This window comes from Dendrobates tinctorius, unplaced genomic scaffold (genome assembly GCF_039654945.1).
Source record: "Dendrobates tinctorius isolate UK_male_01 unplaced genomic scaffold, ASM3965494v1 ptg000163l, whole genome shotgun sequence".
Lineage (NCBI taxonomy): Eukaryota > Metazoa > Chordata > Amphibia > Anura > Dendrobatidae > Dendrobates > Dendrobates tinctorius.
The window spans coordinates 1,441,507-1,457,317 of NW_027361830.1; the positions used below are offsets into that span (position 1 = coordinate 1,441,507).

Sequence of the window (15,811 nt, forward strand, 5' to 3'; positions counted from 1 at the left end):
TATTTCAATCCCTTATTAAGTAGACTGATTTCATTCTCTTTTAATTCATGTTTGCTAAGATTGAAGATCTTTTGTTCATTATCAATTATTTCTTTCTGAGAGCGGTTCTTTTTTTAGGAGAATTGCCCCCCCCCTACAGCCCCTCCTGCATGCCTTTTTTGGGCCAAGTGAAAAAAAGGGAGCTTACCTTGTTTTTTAGATTTTTGACTCTGCTCTTTGAGGGGACTATTATTAATATTTCTTATGGGGGCATTTACTGACTGTTTCCTTGTTTGCCTAGCTTGTCTATCATTATTATTATTTTTGTTTTTATTTATCATTATCCCACTGGTAGAGGGAAAATTATCTAAATCATCCAATGGTTGAAATCTATTTTGAGTTATAATTGGAGTAGTGGATAGAGAGGTATTACTAAATTCTGATCTTATTGTATTCTGAGCGATTTCTGTTTTATTTGTATGACCTGAATCTATAGAAAGATTATTGGTCTGGTTGTCAGAGTCCGAACCCGGATATATAGAAAATTCTACGTCCAGATCAATGGATGGGGTCGGACTCCCTTCTACCTCATCCACTACTTCAAATTGAGAACTTCCATTCTCCAAATTGGTGGAAGGTTCTATTTGATTATCCACAGGGTGTGAATCCTCTGTTCTATGAATTAATATTGCATCTCGCCCAAATTTTTTCTTTTTCCTTTCCATAATTTCCTTTTCCTTTAAATTAAGCCTTTCTCGTAGGTTAGTGGATAATCGAATAAATTCAGGATGCATCTGATATGGTTTTATTTTGGTAAATAACTCAGTAATATGACTCCTGGTCTCTATTATTTGTTGTCTTCTTTGTTCCATTATAAAAGAGACAGCCCTCTTAGAAAACGTCTATTAAACGACAGACACATAAAAGACTAGAGACCGATCCCTCTGATAATTATGGGAAGGAGATGAAGACCCTCATCAAAAAAGAGGGTTTCATTTGGGGATTTTAAACAAACAAGAATTTGATTTTATTAATACCCCATACCCACGAGTACCCTTTTTTTATTATTTGCCGAAAATACACAAGAATCTAAATAATCCCCCAGGGAGACCCATTATTTCTGGGATACAATGTTTAACGGCAAATATGTCCAGGTATGTAGATTGTCATTTATAAGGAGTGGTTTCACTATTACCCTCTTATTTGAAAGACGGCAAACAAATTTTACAAATTTTAAATAAAATGCAGTGGCAGGAACACTTTATTTTAGGAACATTGGATATAACTTCGCTCTATACAGTAATCCAACATAGGAAGGGCCAAGAAGCAGCCACATATTTTTTAAACAGATTTACTACATTACCGCAGGACCAGATTTTCTTTATATCAGAATGTATGGAGTTTATTTTAACGCACAATTACTTCCAATATGAGGCGGACTACTACTCCCAGCAATGGGGGACTGCCATGGGGACCAGGTTCGCACCCAGTTATGCTAACCTCTATGTGGGTAGATGAGAAGAGCAAACCATCTATACCAATGGGGTACTGCGTGCGAACCTGGTCCTATGGCGCCGCTTCATAGATTACCGTATGTATTTTTTATATCGTCTGGTGGCCCAGAGTCTCTCACAGAATTTTTAATTGATATAAATAAACTGATTACTTTTTAAATTTTACGGGAACCACCAGCACAGAATCTATAAATTTTTTAGATTTAAAATGTTTTATTGATAATGGATTTGTTCATACATGTACCTATCATAAGTCAACAGATTGTAATAATTATATTTCTCTAAATAATTGTCATTTACCACAGTGGTTGATTAATGTCCCTAAAAGCCAATTTATTAGGGCTCACAGGAATTGTTCTAGGGATCAAGATTATCAAACTGAAACAGAGCTTTTAACTAAAAAATTTAAAAAGAGGGGTTACGATGAAGAATTCTTGATTGAGGAAAGAAATAATATACAAAAAAAGACCAAGAGATACCCTAATTTGGGATAAAAATGGAAAAAATGATCAAAATGTTGATTTAGTGAGTAATAACCAGAGGGACTTTTCAATTATAACCCAATATAATTCAAATACACATATCCTCCGCAACATTGTAAAGAAATATTGGGGAATATTAAAAGAGGATAAAATAATTGGTGAATTACTACCAGTGTACCCAAAATTTATTTATAGGAAGGCGAAAAATCTAGGGTACCTTGTAGCACCATCTATACCTAATCAACATAATATTAGATTAACAAGGCCGAGTTTCCTCAATGAACCGGGCTTTTATCCATGTCGTAAATGTAAAACTTGTAAAACCCTAAAAACTACAAAGCAATATACTGTGTCTAATGCCAACACGGAAATTGCTATCCGCGATCACATTTCATTCAATACAACAGGCGTGATTTATGCACTTAAATGTCCATGTGGGAAACTGTATGTGGGGAGAACAAAACGCCCACTTAATGTACGTATAAAAGAACACTTGAGAAATAAAAGACAAAAGTTTACTGGCCATCCATTATCAAAACATTATATGGATCACCATGGAGGATCTGTTACTGGTACTATAATAACCGGCTTACAAATTGTTAAGAAAGATCGGAGGAGAGGAGATTTTATCAAGAAAATGTCTCGTGTGGAAAGTCAATGGATTTTTAATTTAGATTCTCTAATCCCAAAGGGACTGAATTCAGAAGCTTAGCTTTTTGCATTTAACTGAAAACAGGATAGCGCTTAATGGGTTAATATAAAGAGCGCTGAACCGCAGGCTTAAATGATGACCATTCCTAAAACGGACCATCCCTGATGAAGGAAGCTGTGCACTTCCGAAACCGGTAGGAAGGAATTGGTCCGTAGCATTCACTGGATCTCACCACGTGACTCCTCACGTCACGAAGGTCCTGCAGCAACTTAGCAGCCGTCGGCACAACGCTGTGTACTGCGCTGCGAAGAATGCTGGCACTCCGTGGGAACAGTGAGCAATCCATAGAGACTGTCACCGGCCGGGACAGTTCTCTACTAAATAGTTGTTGGAAGTGACTTACTTTGCCCTACTTTTCAATAACTATATTTTGCATGCAGCAAGGACAGTTCCATTTTAATCTCCTAAGGCAGGAAAGATGTATATCTTTGTACCGTGTTAGCCAGTAGATTGAAAAAATATTCAGGATTGAGAGTCCTCAGTAGTTGATACCTTTTAATGGCTAACTGAAAAGATGGTAACACATTGCAAGCTTTCGAGACTACTCAGGTCTCTTCATCAGGCTACACTATAGTCTAGCCTGATGAAGAGACCTGAGTAGTCTCGAAAGCTTGCAATGTGTTACCATCTTTTCAGTTAGCCATTAAAAGGTATCAACTACTGAGGACTCTCAATCCTGAATATTTTTCAATCTCCTAAGGCGTGTTTTCACACATCAGTTTTTTGAAATCCGTCAAAATCTGCCGTTGTGCAAAAAAACGGATCCGCCATTTTGCTTGGCGGATCCGTTTTTTTCCCCATTGAGTTGCATTACCGGCGGATCGTGACGGATGGCCATCCGTTCGATCCGTTTTTTTGTGGATCCGCCAAAATTTTGGCGTCCGCCGACATGCCTGAACGGACCATGTAACGTTTTTTCGGCGGCCGGATCCGCATTTGACATTGCGCATGCCCGGAGGATTTGCCTTTCTCGGAAATTTAACCCTAAACTCTCTGGCGGCAAAAAAATTCTCTTCCCCCCCCCCAGGCAGCGGTTCCTTTAAAATTCTTCCTTCGACGGATCCGTTACAATAACGGTCCGGTGACAAATGTTGTCATCAGTCCAAGAACGGATCCGTTGTCGGCCATTTTAGCGGATTTTAACTGAAGCAAAAAACTGATGTGTGAAACAGGCCTAAGTAACGGAACTCCGACTCTGTCAAATTTGGAGGAAATGTGCAGCCTTTTCCTTGCCCTGTGAATATAGCTCAGTGATAGACACACCTAAGGTAAAGTGAAAAGGAGTGATCGTTGGAAGTTCTTTTCATGATACCTATTCACATCATAGAATTGTAGGGTGTGCTCCGGTTTTTATATTTTATATAATTGTTTTATTTCTTTTGTTTAAATCCCTGCAATATTGTGGCTATTTATTGTTTCACTAAGAGTTCGATCCTAAAGCACTGGATATTTCAGCGCAGACCTATCTTTACATATTTTATTATAAATTAACAACAGTGTGGTGTGTTGTCCTGTCGTGCGGCTGGTATCCATATAGGAACACTAGCGCCCCCAAATATACTCTTTTGTATATTGTTATTGCTGCCCTACTAGGAGCTGTGGGGGGAGAGGAGAGGGAGGAGTACCCTTGGTTGCCACTTCGCAGCTGGGACCGTACTTACCCAGTCCTGTGTCCCCCACACGTGCCGCCTCTCCTGCCGTGCGCTGTCCTGCTGCGGCTACCCGACCGCTCTCTCTCTGGCGCGGGCCATACTGACGTGAAGCCGAGGCCTCAATTTATTCGGCGCCCGTCCAGGTCGGAGGGCGGGCCGCCGGATGTGACATCGCACCAAGAGGGCGGGACTTCCAGCCGCGGCCTAGATTTTTAAAGCCCACCCGCGATGGGGGTGGCGGTTGGCGGGCAGGGCCTCCCCGGCTATCACATACGCATCATCTGGCCGCACTTCTCCGCTCAGGTAGAGGGGAAACGGAGGGGGGGGGGTTTCCAGGACGGTGCAGGCACCCTAACTCCGTCTAACCCCTTCAGGTGGTGAGGAGAGGGACCGTCCGCCGCCTTGCAGCACCGCCGCCTAGCGTTGGTGGAGCATTGGGGGCCGCACGGACTAGTCTTGTGCCTCTGTGCAGCCCATGGTTTCATACCTAGGGGTGGCCAGGGCTAAGTCCGGCATCGTGTCCCACGTCGCGGGAGAGGATACTTGGAAGGACACTCGCACGTGGTCGCCCGTTGATGGTTTGGGGAAATCGGACCCTTTCAATAGGATCTGTTGCCCCTGTTTAATCTTCATAGTAAAAGCAAAAGAGAGAGAAAAAAAGTCTGGGGAAAATGGCCCAGATATGTCCAACGGTGCGGTAAAGGATACGTGGAGACGATACTCAACACGTGCTCGCCCGTTGATGGTTTGGGGCGATCGGCCCCTTTCAATAGGGTCCGTCGGCCCTGTCTTATCTTCATGGAAAAGAAGTCTGGAGAGATCCAGACACGTGTGCCTCCAAAGACACTAAGCAAAAAACTGGTTTCCGCCCGTAATCGGGGCGAGGGTGTAGGCGGCGGCGGAGGAGCTAACCTTGTGTTGTTTACTTAGCGTCAGCCTCCAGATGGCGGTAGCATACGCCCCACAGTACCTGTGTCCCCCAATGAGACGAAGGAGAAAAAAACATTATACAAGTCACAGAATGAAAGTAATAAAATATGCGGGCTGCACATGTACCTTCGGCGGTATGCTGCAAGGTGACCTTGACACACGTCTCTCTCAGTTCCAATATGAGGTCTTGTATAGACTGCAGGATATCATTGGGGATCTCAAGAGCAGTGAGTGATTCATACGTATGCCTACACAAAGCAACACATACATGATTGAGAAAAAATGTTAGTAAATATATTCATGGGTAATATATGTCATAAACATAATATTTAGCTATATTTAAAGCGTGAACATCATTTTCATGAATTCAATTTTATTTCATATATCACTAACACATCAAAATAAGACTTTTTTTGTAATATATCTTAGAGTCATCAGCTTCTTCCTCTTAGACTGAAAATTTTCAATTCATGAGTAAAACCCATCTTTGGTGTCCACAAATTTTCCCGTTACTGACATAGGAGATGATAGCTGGTGTTTAAAGTCCAGGGAAAGAAAGGTCTATAAGGGTATGTGCACACGCTGTGGATTGGGGTGAGGATTTGGCAGCGCGGATTTTGTAAAATCCGCAGGTAAATCTGCAGGTCAAAAGACCTGCGGTTTTACCTGCGGATTAGCCTGCGGTTTTGCCCTGCAGTTTTTCATCCCTACAATGGAGGAGATGGCAAACCGCAGTGGAATCTGCAGAAAGAATTGACATGTCAATTCTTTCTGCGGTTTAGAAACCGCAGGAAAACCGCGCGGAAAAATCTGCACCGTCTGCACTGCGGTTTTTAATATCCATAGGATATTATGGTACTGTACACCGCAGCAAAAACTGCTGCATATCCGCAGCGGCCAAATCCGCTGCGGAACCGCAGCAGAATCCGCAGAGTGTGCACACACCCTAATAGGAAAGCCTTCTGGGTTTTAAAATTTGGCTATTCGATTTTTTTTTCTTCTTATGCATTTACCTTTTTCGGCTAATAGATATCATTGCCAGTCTCATACATTACCTTTACATGTGCATTTGTCTACAATGACCCGTTTGTAGTTTACCATCCACCTCGCTTAATTAGAATATGTTAGGGGGTAAGGCTACTTTCACACTTGCGTTTATTTGCGCTGCACTGCGTGCGCAGTGCAAACGCGCATAAAAAATGCATCATGCGTTTTTAATGCGTTTTCTTGTTTTTTTTTCCGCATGGTTTTTACTTAAAAACGCATGCGTTTTTAAACGCTGACGTGCGTATTACCATGCGCACGTCAGCGCTCCCATAGACTTTAATGTGTTTTTGGGTGAATTCCGTGCGCATTGAATGTGCATGCGTTTTTTTGAGACAGGTCGGACGCACAAAAAATGCAACAGGCGCACATTACAAGAAAATGTATGCGCATACAAACGCGTACAAACGCATGACAATGCGCACCCATGTTAAATATAGGGAAAAAACGCATGCGCATGTTTGCGCAAAAACGCAGCGCTAAAAACTTAAGTGTGAAACCAGCCTAACATATGCTTTGGAGTTGCTGCCAAAAATATATTTTTTAGATTATGTAAATGAAGTATTTTAAACTTTGACCCCCAAGTGCTGGATGACCATTTCTTAGAATCAGTGCAGCCATGTGCGGCCTATCTACTGTGCACTGGGCATCTTATAGCGGAGTCTGAGCACAATGTCAAGAGCGGTAAGTACTTTCACCAAAGTTGCTCATAAAGTTGTATGAACTGCAGTTAGTCTCAGAAGAACTTGCAGCAGAATGACTGTGGCTGCCCCTAGCACCTCCTCCCTCTGCACAGAATTTTACAAGCACCAACTGTCATCTCCTATCTCAGTAATGGGATATCCATCTTCACTCAATACTGCTTTTACTGAATTTACCAATTAACGGAGCAGAGAAGGGAGGAGCTAGAAGCAGAGCTCCTCGCCTCTACTGTCTGTATAGACTCTTATCCGTAGTAACAGCCATCTATCTCTGTACTGTAATAATTTGTCTACACTGAACACAGATTTCACCTGTGAATTGAGATTTTTGAGAATGAATGATCAGTTCTGGAGAAGAAATGAAGCAGATTTCTTTAGTTATTAGAAAAATTACAGGTTCTCATTTTCACGTAAACTATTGATTTATGAAATAATTACATTGGCAGTTACTCTGTAAATATGGCATCCTTAGTGTGGCCAAGCAGATCGGTGCACCTTCCCACCCCCTTGTTATTCGTATATCTCTTCCCCCTCTTCAATGGTGGACAGTGCTGACTCTTGTAAAGTGTGCCGGCACCACTACTCGCATGATCGCATGCTATCCCACTCTCATGAAGCGCACCCCAACAAACTCTTTCCGTCTATGGCCCATTTAGCAAAGTAAATGGTGAACTTGAACTTTTGCGGTGATGATACAGGTAATTGGGGTTTGCAGTTCCCCGTGTCGTTCTGCTCTAAGAAAGATGAAACTTACAGCTTTGGTTCTTAGTGCAAAGTGCTGCCTCTGATCCCAGGGTTTAACCCTTTGATTACTGCATTCCACAACTTGTGCACAATTAAAGGGGATTCCTCTCTTTTGAACAGGTCATCAGGCTTCCCAATGATGTGATCGCAGTGCATACAGCGGTCCTAGAAAGGGCCTCTTAGTTGCCCGTTCTGTAAGCCTATTAGGGATCGCACTAACAACAACCTGTGTTGTACTTAGGCTAAGTTCACATTATCGTTCGGCGGCTTTGCGGAGGGCTGCGTACTTCCTCTGCTAAGCTCCGCCTACTTCTGCATGCTTCCTGCGTACCTATCTTTAACATTGGGTACGGCAGGACACGCGGATGCGTCATTTTGACGCGCCCATCGTCCGCACAAAACGCACCCTCGAACGCTAATGTTAACGTAGCCTTACTAGCTAATATATTATAGGCTTGCAATAAAGAGCTAAAATATTTATAATCCTATTAAAAACTTGAACAAAATCAATTATCCCAGGAATTAACCCCTTCACTACCAAGGGTGGTTTGCACGTTAACTCCCAGGCCAATTTTTACAATTCTGACCACTGTCCCTTTATGCGGTAATAACTCTGGAACGCTTCTATGGATCGTGGTGATTCTGACATTGTTTTCTCGTGACATATTGTACTTCATGATAGTGGTAAAATTTCATTCAAATAACTTGCGTTTATTTGTGGAAAAAAACGGAAATTTGGCGAAAATTTTTAAAATTTTGCAATTTTCCAACTTTGAATTTTTATGCCTTAAATCACAGAGATACGGCACACAAAAAACTTAATAAATAACATTTCCCACATGTTTACTTTACATCAGCACAATTTTGGAACCAAAATTTTTTTTTTGTTAGGAAGTTATAAGGGTTAAAAGTTGACCAGCGATTTCTCATTTTTGCAACACCATTTTATTTTTACAGACCACATCACATTTGAAGCCACTTTGAGGGGTCTATATGATAGAAAATACCCAAAAGTGACACCATTCTAAAAACTGCACCCCTTAAGGTGCTCAAAACCACATTCAAGAAGTTTATTAACCCTTCAGGTGCATCACAGGAATTTTTTTGAATATTTAAAAAAAAATGAACATTTAACTTTTTTTCACAAAAAAAATACTTCATGTTCAATTTTTTTTATTTTACCAAGGGTAACAGGAGAAATTGGACTGCAAAAGTTATTGTGCAGTTTGTTCTGAGTACGCTGTTACCCGATATGTTTCGGCGCATGGCAGAGCTCAGAAGGGAAGGAGCGCAGTTTGACTTTTTCAATGCAAAATTGGCTGGAATTCAGATCGGATGCCATGTCACATTTGGAGAGCCCCTGATGTACCTAAACAGTGGAAACCCCCCACAAGTGACCCCATTTTGGAAACTAGACCCCCCCAAGGAACTTATCTAGATGTGTGGTGAGAACTTTGAACCCACAAGGGCTTCACAGAAGTTTATAACGTACAGCGGTACAATTAAAAAATCATATTTTTCCCACAAAAATGATCTTTTCACCCCCAATTTTTATTTTTCCAAGGGTAACAGGACCCTAAAACTTATTGTACAATTTGTCCTGAGTACACTGATACCCCATAAATGGGTGTAAACGACTATTTGGGCGCATGGCAGAGCTCAGAAGGGAAGCAGCGCCAATTGACTTTTTTGGCTGGAATTTAGATCGGACACCATGTCGCGACTGAAAAACCCCTGATGTACCAAAACAGTGGAAACCCCCCACAAATGACCCCATTTTGGAAACTAGACCCCCTAAGGAACTTATCTAGATGTGTGGTAAGCACTTTGAACCCCCCAGTGCTTCACAGAAGTTTATAACGACCGGGTGTGAAAATAAACAAAAACCGTATTTTTTCAACAAACATGATATTTTAGTCACCAATTTTTTTATTTTCCCAAGGATACCAGAAGAAATTGGACCCCAAAAGTTGTCGTCCAATTTGTCCTGAGTACGCTGATACCCCATATGTGGGAGAAAACTACTGTATGGGCACACGTCAGGGCTCGGAAGGGAAGTAGTGACGTTTTGGAATGCAGACTTTGATGGAATGGTCTGCGGGTGTCATGTTGCCTTTGGAGAGCCCCTGATGTACCTAAACAGTGGAAACCCCCAACAAGTGACCTCATTTTGGAAACTAGACCCCCTAAGGAACTTATCTAGATGTTTGGTGAGCACTTTGAACCCCCCAGTCCTTCACAGAAGTTTATAAGGCCCGGGCGTGAAAATAAAAAAAAATCATATTTTTTCCACAAAAATGATATTTTTGCCCCCAATTTTTTATTTTCCTAAGGGTAACAGGAGAAATTAGACCCCAAAAGTTGTTTTGCAATTTGTCCTGAGTAGGCTGATACCCCATATGTGGGGGTAAAACACTGTTTGGGCGCATGGCAGAGCTTGGAAGGGAAGGAGCACCATTTGACTTTTTCAATGCAGAATTGGCTGGAATTGAGATCAGACGCCATGCTGCATTTGGAGAGCACCTGATGTGCCCAAACAGTGGAAACCCCCCAATTATAACTCCAACCCTAACCCCAACACACCCCTAACCCTAATCTCAGCCCTAACCCTAGCCCTAACCCTAATTGGAAAATGGAAATAAATACATTTTCTTTTAATTTTATTATTTTTCCCTAACTAAGGGGGTGATAACGGGGGGTTTGATTTACTATTTATGGCGGTTTTTATGTTTGGCAGCAGTCACACGCTAAAAGACGCTTTTTATTGTAAAAATAGTTTTTGCATCACCACATATTGAGAGCTATAATTTTTCCATATTTTGACCCACTGAGTCATGTGAGGTCTTATTTTTTGCGGGACGAGTTGACGCTTTTATTGGTATCATTATTGGTATCATGTTCGGGCATGTGACAACTTTTGATCACTTTTTATTCCGATTTTTGGAACGCAGAATGAACAAAAACCAGCGTTTCATGAATTTCTTTTGGGGGGTGCGTTTACACCGTTCCGCCTGCGGTAAAATTGATAAAGCGGTTTTATTCTTCGGGTCAGTACGATTACAGTGATACCTCATTTAGGTCTTTTTTTATGTTTTGGCGCTTTTATGCAATGAAAACAATTTTATATAAAAAATATTTTTGCATCGCTTTATTCTGTGAGCTATAACTTTTTTATTTTTTTGCTGATGATGCTGTATGGTGGCTCGATTTTTGCGGGACAAGATGACGTTTTCAGCGGTACCATGGATATTTATATGCGTCTTTTTGATCGCGCGTTATTGCACTTTTTGTTCGGCGGTATGATAATAAATCATTTTTTGCTTCGTTTTTTATTTTTATTTTTTAAGGGGTTCACTAAAGGGGTTAACTAATGGGACAGTTTTATAGGGCGGGTCGTTACGGACGCGGCGATACCAAATATGTGTACTTTTATTGTTTTTTTCTTTTTATTTCCAAAAAATGAATTTATTTGGGAATATTTTTTTTTTTTTATTTAGCGATTTTTTAAAATTATTTTTACACTTTTTTTTTAAACTTTATTACATTGTCCTAGGGGGGACATAACTATCATGTGACAGATCACTGTGACAGGCACTACACAGGCTTCCTCCTTGCCTGCGCTTTGCAGGCATGAGGAAGCCAGCTCCCTGCAGGCCCCCAAAGGTCCCAGTCGCCATCTTGGATTTGGGGACCTGCAGGAAAGGAGCCCCCGCAGCAGCGCTGTACATTGCGCTGCTGTGGGCGGCTCAGGGAAGCAAGGAGGGAGCCCCCTCCCTACCGATGCTTTCCCTTTAACCCCCGGTACACCGCGATCGTGTTTGATCGCGGTGTGCAAGGGGTTAACGTGTCGGGGGCGGTCCGTGACCACCCCTGACACATTGTGCCTGGTGTCAGCTGTGGGCGCCGCTGATCGCTATGACGTAATATTCCGTTCATGGGAATTAGGTCCAGGGTCACATGGACGGAATATTACGTCCATTGTAGGTAAGGGGTTAAACCAAAAAGAGTGAACATAAATTCCCTTAACGTTGTTAATATTCCAGGTGTTTTTTTAACATGCAATGTAATAAAAAAATTAAATAAAAAAAGTCAGTCATAAATGTATAAAATTTTGCAAAAAATACATATTATTGTGCACACAATACATAAAAGCAAATAAAATTACACACATGATTTACATCACATCTCCGCAACTGTGATAACTTGAAGAATTAAAGTGAACCTGTTGCCGGATTTTTACAATACACACTGCATACAATATTTTGTAGATTTTTTTTTGACCTGATGAGACTGGTAGACTTTTTTTTCCTATTATGGAGTTTACCAATCGATTTAATTAATTTCATATTTTGATAGAGCAGATTTTTACCAACACAGAGATGCCATGTTTATTTTTTAAGTGTCTTTATTTATCATGGCAGATAAAAGGGGTAATTTGAGTTTTACTTTATCTTTTAGTCCCCATAGGGAACTTGAACCTGTGAGTGTCCGATTGCTAGTGCTAAATACTGCAATACCACAATATTGCAGTATATCATAAAAATCATGGTCTCCTCCACAAGCTGGTCTTCACAGGAGAACAGTCATATAGCAAGCCCCCAACTGCAATGGCAACCTCTGGCACCCCTCAATAAAGTAGGGGGTTGAGAGACATGCAGAACCGTGTGCCCACACACTGTGCTCTGTAAATGGCTCTGTCAGAAATTGACAGTGGCATTTAAAGGGTTAGCAGCAGCGGGTTGAGCTCAGCTCCACTCACTGCTGCTCGAGTCCGATGCTGCTGTCAATCACAGTCACTGTCTATCAGGTATAATGCAGGATCCTGAGCCCGTATCAAACATGGGGACCTGACAAAACAAGTACCGGTATGTCCAATCTCAAGAAGAGATTAATGCCACTCACTTAGCCTGATTTGACAGCTCCTGATCTGCTCAGTACAAGCAACTGTCAGCCAGTTCAGGCAAGCAAAGATAGAATACACAGACTTGATGAGACTGGTGTACTTGCTTTAAAATCCATGTAAAAATGACTTTATAATTCTGACAAAATTAGCATTTTTAATAAAACTAGGAAACAGAAAAGCGCAATAGGGTCTTATCTGGTGGACAATTGAATAGATATAGTAAAAGTCTACTCACCCTTTCCAGGAAAGGTATAAGCACATAAACCCGCCGTCAGCCTGCTGCACGCCCGAAGGTCCACTGCGTGACCTCCAATGCGAATCCTTATGGATAAAATGTTATTCTCGGGCTTACTGTGCGCTGCTGGACCAGGATAAAATCACCACATGAGAAATGTAACCATTTAATTCCCAACGCGTTTCAAAGTGTGAACCACTTCTTCCTCAGGGGATGACATAGGAAGAAGTGGTTCGCACTTTGAAACGCGTTGGGAATTAATTGTCAAAAGTGGTTCACACTTTGAAACGCGTTGGAAATTAAATGGTTAAATTTCTCATGTTGTGGTGATTTTATCCTGGTCCAGCAGCGCACAGTAAGCCCGAGAATAACATTTTATCCATAAAAATTAGCATTTTATAAGTCTAGCTAAAGATGGAGAGGGCTCACAAGTCCAAGAGATGTATTTATTTAATGACTGCACTATAATTTATGGCTGCGGAAATAATGGGAAAAAAATTAAATCATTAAAGGTACTGTCACACTTAGCGATGTACCAGCGATCCACATCGCTAAGTGGTCGCTAGTGAGCTGCCACACAGGCAGATCTCACTAGCGACATCGCTGGGGACGGGGGTCGCTACTTACCTGTCACATTAGGCGATCCTGCGTCCTCCCGCCCGGCTCCACGCGTCGCTCGTCCTCACAGCAGGAAGCACCACAGGAAGCTGACGACGAGAAACAGTCCTGAACGTTCTCGCGCGATCAGCGATAACCAGCGGGGGAGCGGGTTGTAGGTAAGTATCAGACACAGAGATATCGCTAGCAATATCGCTATAACGTCACTAGTTATAGCGATATTGCTAGCGATATCTCTTAGTGTGACATGCCCTTAAGACCTAAATAGGCTTGGTCATTAGAGGTAAAAGGCTAACAAAATAAATAGAATACTCCACTTACCTCACAGTCTGAACAACATGAGCTAACCAAGGTCCAGATAAGTCAGCCTTCGGTCCCCAACCTCCGTAAATTGACAAATCATCTTGACTAAGAGTATTTGGGAGTAAAGCTCCACGGATAAGCTTCACCAAACACTGCATCACTTCTTGGATCATTTTCTAAGTCACAGGAAATACATAACAAGAATTATAAGAGCTGGTCAGTGTGTCTCCTGCTGGGATTAATGGACTATAGAATACAAAAGGCTGGGTCAGCACTTAGGCTACGTTCATATTACCTTTTACCTTCAGATCAATGGCTCAATTGGGGCTTATATCTAAAGCTCTGGAGAATGGGATGCAGGAGTATATGCTGACAGGGCCATTGACTAACGATGCAGAAGGAATCTCTGTCGGTCATCATTTTGGCTCCATCTTGGAGCCCGATTCAAAAATGCAGATACAGCCAAAAAATTACCAACAGAACACAAAAAAAAACTCCAATTGCATTATTACAGACAATGAATCGAATTTTCCAGGGCTTCGGCCGTAGACTGCAGGAAAAAGTGAGGACACCACAGAGATGAACACTGGCCAAACTGACTAAATATTACATGGTTGGGCAACGATATAAAAAGTATGGGGTGGTTTCAATCCTCGCCTGTGGGCCTTTGTCAACATATAGAACTGGGCATGTGGAGTTTCCTTGTCTGATTGTTTGATTGCATTGGAGATACGTTGCTGTCAGAGGTGTCAAGTAGTACCACATTCCCAAATGGGAACATGGATGCTTGGGAGAGCCCAGCATGCAAGTGTCAGAAGTCGGGCTGAATGACAACTACTGTAGGTGCACCTTAAGGTTCATAGTGTTATAATCATCCGGAATTTAAAATTATATAAAACAATACTTTATTAAGGTATCTTTTCAGTATCAGAAATTAAACATTTAAGTTTAACTTAAGCAAAATGCAATAAAGAGAAACCCCTGGCTTAGGTATATGGAGTGAGGGTGGTGGTCGGGAGGAATAGCGGTTGGCTGACAGCCATCTAAAGTCTTTGACCGCACTCTGGTACATCAGTCTGTAGATGGGCTTATGGCTCAGCATTTATCCCAGGTTATGTTGCCAGGCCAGACAGTGGTGGTAAACACTTTTCCTAGTTGGTACTCCCAGCTAGAATCCGACTAGAAAGTTTCCGGTCACACGCAATATACTTTGGAATGAGCACGGTTCCCAGCACTTACACTGGAGAAACCTCACAATGCTCAGTGCACGCCATGTGAGGATTCACAAGTCTGCAGTCATATAGAGTGACTGCAGACTTGAAATTTTAGACCCAATAACCTCTTTAAAAAAGCTCATTCATGACACTCTTTCAATGTAAAAGTACCCTGTACTCCTTACATGTCTGGTGTCTTTCCCTAACATTGCTTTAAGGCTTTGTGCTCAGCATGGCAGACTGTGTTCTACACTGATGAAGGACCACCACCCAAAAATTGGGGGTCTGTAGAGGATTGTCTAGCTTGTCGTTTATTCCTGGTCATGTTGCAAGGCTCACTAAATGATTGGACACTGACTTATACGGTAGCCGGCTCGCGGTGGTGTTACTTATGAAATATGTTCTTTCGCTCTGCGTGAGACCTAATTTGCATAGATCTTACTCATATTTTAGGTTCCACTTCTATTCTGTGTTTGCCCTACATTTTATCCCTGACACCAAAAATACTGATATATTTCCATTGCACATCAAGGTCACCATTGGTATCCCAATTTTGTCAAAATAAAATTAACAGGCATGATGTTTGGACTTCTTTTTAAAGTGGAACATCAGAACCAATTGTTAGGATTGCACACAGTTATACTTGTTGTTTTCATTGCCTTCTTACCTTAAAATCATTGGGCCTTTGTTTCGTATTTTTTCTGTATTTTTCCATCTGGCCAGATTTTTCTGCAGTCTAATAGGAATACAAAAATTAATGTATGTTAAATCTACAATGAA

The 15,811-nt window shown here is 41.7% G+C and overlaps 1 protein-coding gene across 1 annotated transcript in view; it reads right to left on the reverse strand.

Moving 5' to 3' along the window:
- The window catches only part of EXOC2 (exocyst complex component 2), a 274,558-nt gene that overhangs the window by 80,627 nt on the left and 178,120 nt on the right, over positions 1-15,811 (reverse strand). The window contains exons 13-15 of the mRNA XM_073550138.1: positions 15,699-15,767; positions 13,836-13,993; positions 5,396-5,517 (exon numbers count right to left, since the gene is read on the reverse strand). Of these exons, the coding sequence (XP_073406239.1) occupies positions 5,396-5,517; positions 13,836-13,993; positions 15,699-15,767 (349 nt within the window). The remainder of the gene's footprint in view (positions 1-5,395; positions 5,518-13,835; positions 13,994-15,698; positions 15,768-15,811) is intronic.